Consider the following 12,020-nt stretch of genomic DNA (forward strand, 5'->3'; position numbering starts at 1 on the left):
CCTTGTAGGTTTCTCTCTTGATTTGAAAATGTCTTTACTGAAATTTTAGTGGGGTTTTGGGAGGGAGTGAAATTAGATATATGCATTCAATTACCATCTTAACGCAGAACCCTTACTTCCTTTTCCAATATATTTTAAAAATTATTCCTGGGAATAACATGGAGGATTGCTATCTTAATGTACTGGGATATGTTTATTTCTGTCTTTCCACGTAGAAATCTTTAAGTGAACATGATTAGCAGGAAATGGGCTTTTCTATGAGGAGGATTCAAAGAAAATGTCTCCAGTAGGATAACTTTTATTAAGCATATGAGAGAAAATTAGAGGCTGAATCCTAGTTTGCAGCCTCCGGGCAACTCCTAATGGACTTCGGGGTGGGGGCAGGGTATGATAACCCCTGGGGTTGCAACTGGAGATGTCCTTTGCAATGCTTTGTTAAGGGACCTGGAATAAATCTCAGACTTTATCATTGATGACTCTGAGAGTAGCTCAGTTGGTGGCCTGATTTGATTTTACATCAATTGGCAGGGCTCTGTGATAAGCAAGATGCCTTTCTGAAATGCAACCCATTGCCCACATGGACCCTAGAACCATTCATCATTATTCACTTATCAAATAGCCATGGATCATGTCCACAAAATGCTAAGCTAGCTCTCAATTACTGAGACAGAATCTGCCCTAAGTAACTCTTTAAGCAACACCAGCGCCCGCTACCACCCGCCGTCCCCCACCCTGCAATTCCCACAACCTTCCAGAGAAGAAGAGAGGGGATATAGATGGAAAGGAAATTCAGGGTCATATACAAGGCTATAACATGGTGACAATAATTTTTCTCTCTCTGTGGCTTGTGATAATGAATAAGTAAGGAGACTCTTATAAAGCATCCACCATCATTCCTGGCACACAGTTGGAGGTTTAGATTTTGAGGGAAAGTTTTAAATGGTGCAGGGAGCCAGAAGTGTTTCATGTTCTGATACTTTTAAATTACTAGCATTGTTAGAAGAAAACACGAAGGGATTTAGAGACTCAGAACCACATAAATGAGTCAGTACTACTTAAATTAGTCACTACTACAGCTTAACGGGGTCCATGAAGTATACATAGTGACTGCTCAGTTTTCTTGGTCATCTTCAACATGTGTCAGCTTTTGCCTGAGCTCTCCTACTTTCTGTGAAGGGGCAAGTTCTTTTCTCTTTGTTTTTCATTTTGAGACAGGGTCTTGCTCTGTTGCCCAGGCTGGAGTGTAGTGGTATGATCACAGCTCACGGCAACCTCCACCTCCGAGGCTCAAGCAATCCTCCAGTCTCAGCCTCCCAAATAGCTGGGACTACAGGTGCCTGCCACCACACCCCATCACGCCCAGCTAATTTTCCTTCCTTCCTTCCTTCCTTCCTTCCCTCCCTCCCTCCCTCCCTCCCTTCTTTCTTTCTCTTTCTTTCCTTCCTTCTTTCTTTCTTTCTTTCTTTCTTTCTTTCTTTCTTTCTTTCTTTCTTTCTTTCTTTCTTTCTTTCCTCTTGCTTGCCTGCTGTTTGTTTTTGTTTTATCTTTTGCTATGTTGCCCAGGCTATTCTTGAATTCCGGGACTCAAGCGATCATCCTGCCTCAGTCTCCCAAAGTGCTGGAATTACAGGCGTGAACTACTGAGCCCAGGCTTTGATTGTACTGTTCTCTCCACATCTTTTACTAGAAACCAGTTGTAATCCACTCCTCACAAGCAGCTTAGCTCATCATTCTTTCTGGCAACCATTTCTGAAACAGTATTTTTGAGAGATCCGTTTTAGCGAAAAGACACGTCGCACAGGGAATGGCGTTTGACAGTTCACCTGTGAAGTGTTGGAGGCACTGCTGTGTAGCAGTCCAACTGTTGAAAACCACCTGGTGGTAGAGAGGGCCGGCAGGGAGACGATTCCAGTTTCTACCAAGCTGTGCAATCTTGGGCAAATGCGGTAATTTTCTGTGTCTTCATTTAACTGTCTGCAAAGTGCGGACATGCACAGGGTTGCCGTGAGGACTCATGAGATAAAGGAAGTAGAAGTGCCCATTGTACTTCTACTTAGCAAACGGTGGGGCTCTTATTGCCCAGGGTGCCATCCTGGGCAGGCTGCCATGTGTGCGTGTGTGTGCGCTCACCCTCCGACCTGCGAGTGTGTTTCCTGGCCAAGGCGCGCGTGTGGATGTGTGTGCTGGGCCGCCCTGCGAATGTGTGATTGCCCTCGCTAGGCTCACAGAGAGGAGCCCGCCGTGGTTGATTGACAGCACTGGGTGAATGAGCGCGCGTGGAGGCGCCCGAAACCGAGGTGGCCGCGGCTCCGCGCTGCTGTGCGCGCCTGCCTGTCCGTCAGGGTGTGGGGGGACCGCCGGCGGAGGGTTGGGTGGGAGGAGGAGGAGGAGGAGGAGGAGGGGGAGGCGCGGAGCAGGGCGGGCAGGGGGGCCGTCAGGCCCGCCGCGCGGAGCCCGGCGCTGGCGGTTCCCGGGGAGCAAGGCTCGGAGCCAGGAGGCGGCGCCGCGGGGAGGGAGCGCAGAGTGTGGAGCGCGGGGCCGGGCCGCCCGCCTGGTGAGAGCGCTGCGGGCCGCGGACCGGGCCAGGGGCGGATCAGGGGCAGCAGGGCGGAGAGGCTGCGGTCTCTGGACTAGGCGAGGGGGCGCCGGGAGCTGGGGGTCGGTATCTTCAGTCGGAGCGCTGGGCACAGCAGAGAGAAGCGGTGAGACACCACGGAGCGTTGCCCAGCTGGGCGCCAGGGCCACCATGACCACCCCTTTTCCGGGACTCGGCGAAGAGACCTGCCTGCGGGAGGGACCCCGGGGAGCAGGGCGGCCGGTTCAGGTTGGGGGTGTGTGTGCGTGTGCGCGCGCGTGTGTGCATGTGTGCCTGCGAGGGGTGGTGGGCGTGTACGAGTGTGGGGGTATGGCGGTGTGTGGCATGTGTCTGTGTGTGTGAATGTGTGTAGGGGGTGTGCATCTCTCTGTACAGTACATGCCGTGTGTGTGTGTGTGTGTGTGTGTGTGTGTGTGTGTGTGTGTGACAGGGGAAGCCGGAGGTCACAGAGCTTGGGTCTGAACCCATGCAGGAAGGAGAGGGGCTCGGCAGGACAGAGTGTGTGTGTGTGTGTGTGTGTGTGTGTGCAGGGGCAGGGGTGTGTGAAGGGTGAGTGTGTCACGGGCGCTAGGTGTGGCTATGTGTGTGATGTAAGGGTGCCGGGTGCACGTGTGTCCCTGGCTCACCCTCCCTTCCCCCACCAGATGTGTGCGCATGGAGGAGAGAGTTCTGGGGAGGGGGTAGGAGTCCGCCGCAGCTGCCTTCCATTCGCCCAGCTTGCCTGCCTGGCGTTCTCCTCCAGGAAGCCAGAGATCGCCAAGCTGCCCCTACCCCGAATACTTCTAGGGTCCTGGGAAAGGGAACAGGCCCAGACCCAGCAAAGGGGAGGGGCTGGAGGGAAGGTGCTTCTGCCAGATTGGGAACCTTGCTTCTCTGGCCAGAGGCTGGGGGGCCTTCTGACTGGGCCAGATCACTCAGCGCTGGCTTCACCCCTCCCGAGGCCCTGTGCCCCTTGGGGTCTGAGAGTGAGAGTGCCAGCACTTCTGGCTGGGGCGGGAGGTGGGGCTTGGAATAGGTCAAGACATAGGAAGGGCTTGCTTGTTCACAGTTACATGCCCAGAAGGGTGCTTGGCACATGGTAGGCCTCCGTAAATACTTGAGGCTCAGCAGAGGGAAGGAAGGGAGGAATCCACATCTGGAAGCCCAAGTCCATCCCTTTTGCTACTAGTTAAGGATGAGGATCCCTGGTTGCAGTCAGACCCCAGTTTCTGCATGAGCAGATGGGGAAGGAGGAACCCCCAGGCAGGGATTTGTGCTGGGGCCTGAAGGTACAGGAAGGGCCCAGCAAGAAGAGCCAGAGCCATGGGCAGGACACTTTGCATCCTACCTGCACTACCTGCTTCTCTGAGATCAGAAGCCTCTCTCTGGGGAATCCCATCCTGGGAAAGGGAAGAGGGTGGCCACAGCCAGGGCTCACAGGGCCTCTCCTCTCTCCAGGACCTTCGTGCTCAAAAGGTGCTGAAGAACTGAGTCCCTGCCCACCAAGGCCACCCAAAGCCAGGTGGGGCCATGGCCAGGCATGGCTGTCTAGGGCTGGGACTGTTCTGCTGCATCCTGTTTGCTGCTACTGTGGGCCCCCAGCCCACCTCCTCCGTCCCAGGTGCCCCTGTCACCACTTTGACCCCCCCACCTCAAAGTGAGGCCTCTATGCTGTCTCTCAACCTGGGACTTAACTTCAAATTCCATCTTCGGGGACCTGCTGGTGTCTGGGGAAGCCCTGTCACAGAGACCCAGCCACTCTCTCTTGGGCCAGGCCAGGAGCCAGGGGAAGAGGTGGCCAGTGGGCTGAGGACTGACCCCCTTTGGGAACTGCTGATGGGCTCCCCGGGGAACTCTCTCACTGAGTGGGGCTCCGCTGAAGGCGGCTCAAAGCTCCGGGCCTCCTCCCTGCTCCCGGAGTCCACATCCCGGCGCTCTGGGCCCAGCGACTGGCCCACTGCCCCCTATCAGACCAGGAGGAGCACTGTGACCTGGGACACAGCACTTCCATCCAGTGTTCCCAAGCCCCACCAGAGCGAGCTGGAGCTGAAGTTTGACATGGCACTGAGAGCAGGTGCAGCCCCCACACTTGGGCATCGAACGCTGCCCCTGTTGCCCAGCCTGCGGGCCAGCCTGGCAGAGATTGCTGGGCGCCTGGGACCCTTTGGTGAGTAACCACCCCATCCCAAGGAAAGCCCCTGCTGGGCACCCCTGGCAGGTAGGAGGCAGCTTCAGCCTGGGCTTCTTTTGCAGGATTCTTTGGTACTACTCTGTCCCCACTCCGGAACTTCTCTGGCCTGAGCCCCCCAGGTGAAACTACATCCACAAGCTCTGCCTCTGGAGTTTCAGGTTCTCTGGGTGAGTTTATTCATTGCAGTAAACAATCGTGGAACACCTCTACGTGCCAAGCACTGCGCTAGGGGCCTAACAAGTAACCTTTCTTTTTTTACTTTCTTGTATTGCTTCTTCCAGGCCCTAGGATATGGGCTACTACTTCCACAGAAGGAGTATTCTCTTTGCCATGCTGAATCTGGTTTGCTCTTTGTAGCTTAGCTCATGGTGTACATGAGCTTAGCATGTGGCTACAATTCCTGGGACAGTGACTTCCTTAAGACAAACTCTGGGAAAGGACATAATTTTCTCCAAACTCCCAGAGGCAAGGCTGGTTGGTGGGGTGGCACTCAAGCCCCATGTGCTCCCTTTGCAGGGTTCCTTGGCACCACTCTGTCCCCGCCCCCATACTCCCTGGAGAGGAAGCTCTCCAGCCCAAGTCCTCTGGACCCAGCTGCTTCCCTAAGTTTTGCCTCAATTGCAACAACTTCATTAGGTAAGTAACCAATTCATTTGAACTTGACAATTATTTATTGAGCACTTACTACATGCTAGTCACTCATCAGTTTTCTGGAACCCTTTTATTTCATTGCCATCATAATCATAATCATCATTCTTTTCATCATCACCATGGAGATATATATGAATGGTCTGAGAGCAAGTATTGCTGGAGAAAGTCCCACACAGAGTTAAGTAATGGTCCCCTGAGAGTTTTGCAATGAGAGGCACAGCAGGATGTAGACAGATGTATCAGGGACAGACACAGGAACTTCTTCATGATTTCCACAGCCCTGGCACTAACCCCACCCTCCACTCCAATCTGCCTGAACTGACTCCCCATCAACCTTCGGGCTCTTTCCTTTGCTGTCTGATGTGACATGACATGCTGTCAGATATGGGGAGAGCTGGGTCACTCATTGGGAAGACACTGAGGAGAAGACCTTGAGCAGGCAGATGCCACCTTCGTTCAAGGGAGTCTTTCAGAACATGCACATAGACAAGCTGGTGGTACAGAGGAAAGACCACAGGCTCGGGAATCTTGAGACCTGGCTTTCCAATTTATTTATTTATTTATTTATTTATTTATTTATTTATTTACTTACTTACTTATTTACTTACTAGCTAGTGACTTTGGGCACGTTATTTAACCTCTCTGAACCTAAATTTTCTTATAGACTCAGGGTTTAATAATAGTACTTGCTAGTTATTGCAAAGCTCTTAGCATGATGCTGAGAGGCTCATTAAATAGTAGCTATTAACCTTGCTTCTCCCCCCTCACTGTATCCCAAATCCACTTCCAGACCCTACCTCTCAGAAACCTCAGCCTTGGCCCCAGGCAGTGGTGGGACAACACAGCCCACACAGCAGAGCGCACAGGTGCCGGAAGAGAGGTTCTGGTGGATGAGGCAGGGAGTCATGCAGAGGGACTGAGGGGCTTTCAGGCCCAGCTTTGCTCTGCAAAAGGTTTACTGCAGCTGCGAAACTTCTCAGTCACCCCACACTAGGCTCAGCAGTGGAAACCACTGGTCTCCCCAGCTTCTTCCAGCTCCAGACTTAACCTGTGACCTGGCTCTCTGGCTTACTCCAGCCATAGTCACTGCACTCCTTTGGGTGGTGGGCGTGCTATGCCCCTCTTCAGCCCAGTGTGCAGCAGGGGCAGGATGTGATTGGGGGTGGGGGGCAGGTTCTGTGCCTCAGGGGAAGGATGCTGGCTGGCAGTCTGTCGGCCTTGGTGACAGCGCTGGCCAAGCAGGTTTAATGAGTCTGGACAGTATCAGAAGCAGTGCAGCCAGGCAGGCTGGTGGCCCCACCTTAGTCTCCCTCCTCCCTGGTAGCTGCAGGAACCCAGCCTCTGATACTGCACCTCTGAGTAAACCCAGGAGAGCTACAGGCCTCCTGGAGAGAACGCCAATGGGCCTTGCTCTGACCAACAGAGTGTGCGTGTGTGTGTGTGTGTGTGTGTAGTTGTATCAAGTAGTTACCATACAAAGGGAGTCTCTCTGTGTTGCCTCTAGAATCTTTCTAACCTAGGTGCAACTAACCTTTGACTCCTAGGCCCTCCTTGCATTAGGTCCCCTTCACCTTGGACAGAGCCTGTATTCAGCCCATACATAGCAGAACAGTTATCCAGTTAATCAGTGTGCGACTTTCATACTGGTTAATCAGTGCCCACCTCCCTTAGTCCACAGAGGGTTCCCCTCCACTCCCTGACCACTCTGGCTGGTGTCAGTTCTGACTGGCTGGCACCCGTGCCAACTCAGTTGCTAAATATTTTGAGTGTCACCCCTACAAAGTGTAACTACTCTCCATGATCCTGGAGGTGGGGGTCAGGAGAGGGATGGGGCCAGACCACTAAATGGGCTGTAGCTTCCAGCATCCAGAGTGGAGACATGATTCCCAGCCCTTTGATCTGGGCAGCTGGTGGATAATCAGGCCTGACTTTTCCATGAATCAAACTGTTCCCTCCCACAATCCCTCCCCAGCCAGCTCCTGCCTCACCAGTTATTCACACTGATATCTCTTCTCCTCCCTCATCACTGAGGTCAAGAGGGTCCACAGGGCCAGAATGGGACCTCCCAGTAGAGGAAGCTTGCTCAGGAGAGGGATCCTAGAAAGGGAAGACCAGAGATGACTATCTTCTGGACTCTTTTGGGGAAAACTGAAGGCTGTTTCTGGAGAAGCCTCTAATGGGGAGGTGAGAGATGAGGTCAAGTGGACCCTACAAAGGCAGAAGCCAGGTTTTTTTTCCACCTGTCTCCATTCACACCTGGACCAGTGTGGGGCATGCAGAGCATGCTCTGACCCCTGGGATCAGTGTTCCTAATTCAGAACTCCTTTTATGACCCTTGAGCCATCCCTGTACTTTGCCTATTATCTGGTTTTTATTCCTTTTCTGGATTTATTTTATTTTATTTTTATTTTTTATTTATTTATTTATTTTTTGAGATGGAGTCTTGCTCTGTTGCCCAGGCTGGAGTGCAGTGGTGTGATCTCGGCTCACTGCAACCTCCGGGTTCAAGTGATTCTCCTGCCTCAGCCTCCTGAGTATCTGGGATTACAGGTGCACACCACCATGCCTGGCTAATTTTTGTATTTTTAGTAGACACGGGGTTTCACCATGTTGGCCAGGCTGATCTCGAACTCCTGACCTTGTGATCTGCCCGCCTCGACCTCCCAAAGTGCTAGGATTACAGGCGTGAGCCACCATGCCCAGCCTGGATTCTTATGAATGTTGAGATTTGTTGTAGTTGCCATAGAGCTTAGGTATAGAGATGAGAGATAAGGTTTCCTGTGGCCCATGGGTGAGAAGTAAAGATGGAAGAGGGTGAATTGGAGCCAACCTCTGACAGCTGCACTTATCTGTACAGTGAACAAAGAGGGTGTGGTGAGGGGGTGACAGGCTGGAGCAGACTGTGGGCTCCCAGGTCATGTCTTCCTGCCCCTCTGCAGAGCCCACAGAGGCCAAAGAGAGATGGAGCAAACCTAATCACTTTGCAGAGGAAGTGGGTTGGGCAAGAGCATCTGAAGGGACCAAAGAATGAGGGGTGAGGTGGTGTGTGCATTTGATCCTGCCATTGCCAGACCTATGCCACCTGATCAGCAAGCTCTCCATTCCCAGCTAAGTAGTTTCTCATTTAATTGATGACTGGTGTCTTTATTAGTGTTAAGGGGTGAGTAGGCCATCAGAAAGGTATTATTTGGCTGGGCATGGTGGCTCATGCCTGTAATCCCAGCACTTTGGGAGGCCAAGGCAGGTGGATCACAAGGTCAGGAGTTCGAGACCAGCCTGGCCAATATGGTGAAACTCCGTCTCTACTAAAAATACAAAAATTAGCTAGGCATGGTGGCACGTACCTGTGATCCCAGCTACTTGGGAGGCTGAGACAGGAGAATCGCTTGAACCCGGGAGGTGGAGGTTGCAGTGAGCCGAGATCATGCCACTGCACTCCAGCTTGGGTGATGAAGCAAGACTCTTTCTCAAAAACAAACAAACAAACAAACAAACAAAACAAAGGTATTATTTAAACAGAGTTCATAAAGTGAGACAATGTGTTGACGTTCACTATTTGACTAATTGTTGTCTTTCTAAGCAAGTTTAGGACTTTGAAAGGCTTTGAAGACAGACTGCAGCCATTAGTTAGTTGAATCAAGAACTTGTTTGAGACCAGAGGTAGTCACACTGACATACACACAAACAGATGGTGGATCAGTGATGAACATTAGCTGATGATCATGATAACGACACAATCTTGATTGAGGGATCATGATGCACCAGGTTCTCCGAGAGTTTTACACACATTGTCTCATTTTTCTCACAACAGTCCTATGCAGTAGGTACTCTTACTTATTTCAGATTTGAGGACATGATGGAATGGGAACCAGGGTGCATGCTGCCACTTGCGGTTGGCAGTGAGCTGTGTATACTTAATGTTTTGGCTGCTTCCTTTCTGCCCTCCCCAGTTGTCCAATTGCATCATCCCTTTCCTTCTCTCAGAGCCACCTCTCAGCTCTCTCACTCCTCCCTTTTCCTTGTTCTCAGAACTCTTGTGTTTTTTGTTTATCTTTTATATATTTATTATTTTTAAGAACTGGTGTGTGTGTGTGTGTGTGTGTGTGTGTGTGTGTGTTTTGTTTTTGGTTTTGTTTTTTTGGGTTTCTTCTTTTTTGAGCCAGAGTCTCGCTCTGTCACCTAGGATGGAGTGCAGAGGCATGATCTCCACTCACTGCAACCTCCACCTCCCTGGTTCAAGTGATTCTCCTGCCTCAGCCTCCAGAGTAGCTGGGATTACAGGCGCATGCCACCATGCCTGGCTAATTTTTGTATTTTTAGTAAAGACGGGGTTTTGCCCTGTTGACCAGGCTGGTCTCAAACTCCTCACCTCAGGTGATCTGCCCACCATGGTCTCCCAAAATGCTGGGATTACAGGCATGAGCCACCGCGCCTGGCCTAGAACTGTTATGTTTTGAGCATCCCCTGCATGAGCTGGCTCTGCCTATGGCTGGGGGTGCTCCTGGGGTCTTCCTGTGTTGTCCAGCTGGGGCATGGCCAAGGCAGGGCCAGGCAGTTGGGTGATTGTCAGACACCCCGCCCTCACATTCTACATCTGTCTTTTGTCCACCTACCCATCCCTGCCAGGCTGTCCACATCCTTCACCACCACCCTTTCTTCTTCCACCCTTGCCTGTGGCTGCAGTCCTGCTGAATCTGTAGGTGAGGGCAGGTAGAGGTTCAGCTTCCAGCATCTTCCCTTGCTGCCTGGCCCTGGGGAGAATCCTTGAGTCTAACTCTACCCAACTCCTCTCTTGCTCCAGAAGAGTAGAATTAAGGATCTTACTCCTTACCCTCTCTTAGTTGACTTCCCTTTTTCCAAGGGATATGGGAAGGCGTTGGAGCACAGGATGGGGCTAGGGACCCAAGATAGGAAACCCCAGAGCAACTGAGGGGCTCACTTACTCAGATGGCATTTTATCCCACTGTGATGTCCCCAAGAGTTCCTCCCTGGGAGTTCCTAAGGGCACCTTTTGAGACCTGGGGGAGTCCATCTCAATGTCACCTTCTGTACAGTGTGGGGAGAAGCATGGAGGCATCTATATTAAGAAACTTAGACCAATGGCTCTGTGGATGAGGCAGGATAGGGGTCACAGCCATAGATAGGCTAAGGCTTGGGGTGTAGCAGGCAGGAAGGCCAATGAATAAGGAGAAATGATGTTTTCCTCAGAGTGCTGAGACAGCAGTATCTTACCTCTCCCCTGCTGAATGTGTGTGTGTGCGTGCATGTGTGTGTGTATGCACACATGTGGGCTTTTCCTTGAGATGGAGACAAGGTGGGTGAGTAGCTGAAAAAGGGCAGGGGAAGCTCCTCCTAGCACTAAGTTGGGGGTTGGGAGTCAGGGGTGCAGAACAAGAGATAAGCACACTAATGTTAGAAAGAGGCTTTGGAATCACAGAAAGGGGCTCAGACTGATGTTCAGACCTGGGTTCTAGGTGCAACTCTGCCCATTTGTGACCTTGGGCAGATCACTTTGCCTCTCAGAAGAGCTTCAGTATCTTCATCCGGCAAATACAGGGATTCATTTAGTCAATGAATATCTGCTAAATTCCAACTGTGTGACAGAAACTAATTTAAGTATGGAGATTCAGATGTGAGCAAAGAAACAAAAATCCCTGTTCTCATGAAACTTCCTTTCTGGTGGAGGGATTGAACTGGAGAGGGTGTCTAAGGTTCCTTGCAGTTGTAAAGTTCTGTGACTTCAAAGAAAAACTCTTTAGCAGAATCACAAACGAGTCAAGCAGGGAGCTGGGGGGTCGAGGCAGAGTGGGAGAAGCAGGAGGAGGAAGAGGGGAAGGATGACAGCTGAAACTCCAGCGAAGACATTGAACAGGGGAGCGGGGGAGGGAAAGGTGAGAGGCCAAGAGGTGGGGTGAGTCTCATATGTAAGACAAGTGTGTCCTGAATATGTTAGGGGAATCTGACTGGCATTCAGGCTACTGCCTGTGGGGTGGGCAGGGGCAGGGCTGCATGATTGCCTCAGTCAAACCTTCTTTGCCCACAGACCCCACAGTCCCCACCTCTGGCCCAGATGACCTCTCTTCTCCTGCCAGCCTCGGGAACCCTTCGGGGCAGCCAGAGTGTGGGCCAGGACCCTGCAGCGTGGGAGAATTGCCTGAACGCGAGGGGCAGCCTCCCGAGGCCCCGAGGCCCCTCTTTTTCCTGACCCTGGATGCCGACTGGGCAGAGGCCAGGGCTCGCTGGGGGCTGGCCTGGGACGCCCACGTGTATGGGGTAGGCGCGCTCTTCGGCCTGGTTGCCCTGCTGGCGCTGCTGGCTCTGGCCCTCTTGCCCTGGCGCTGCCCGCCCGGCGCCCCCTGCCTGGCGCTGCTGGACCTGCTGCTGCTGTCCGCCGGGACCACGCGGGCCTTCCCGCTCTTCTACGACGCCTATGGGCACAGGGATCGACTGCCCGCGCTCGCCTGGCTGCTGCTGCAGGACCTTCCGCTGCCCTGCCTGGCTGCCGGCCTGGGGCTGGCCTGCCTGCTGCTGTCCCGGCCGCGCCCGCCACGGTGCCCCGCCGGCCTGGCTGCACTGCTGCTCCTGGGGCTGGGGCTGGCGGCC

The 12,020-nt window shown here is 52.7% G+C and overlaps 1 protein-coding gene across 1 annotated transcript in view; it reads left to right on the forward strand.

Annotated features, from left to right (window-relative positions):
• Positions 1-2,446: 2,446 nt before the first annotated feature.
• Positions 2,447-12,020, forward strand: part of PRRT4 (proline rich transmembrane protein 4) — an 11,749-nt gene continuing 2,175 nt past the window's right edge. Inside the window, exons 1-5 of the mRNA XM_017896213.1 lie at positions 2,447-2,554; positions 4,034-4,742; positions 4,829-4,933; positions 5,283-5,402; positions 11,461-12,019. Coding sequence (XP_017751702.1) covers positions 4,106-4,742; positions 4,829-4,933; positions 5,283-5,402; positions 11,461-12,019 — 1,421 coding nt within the window. The 5' untranslated portion in view covers positions 2,447-2,554; positions 4,034-4,105. The remainder of the gene's footprint in view (positions 2,555-4,033; positions 4,743-4,828; positions 4,934-5,282; positions 5,403-11,460; position 12,020) is intronic.

This window comes from Rhinopithecus bieti, unplaced genomic scaffold, assembly GCF_001698545.2.
Source record: "Rhinopithecus bieti isolate Rb0 unplaced genomic scaffold, ASM169854v2 scaffold_26131, whole genome shotgun sequence".
Lineage (NCBI taxonomy): Eukaryota > Metazoa > Chordata > Mammalia > Primates > Cercopithecidae > Rhinopithecus > Rhinopithecus bieti.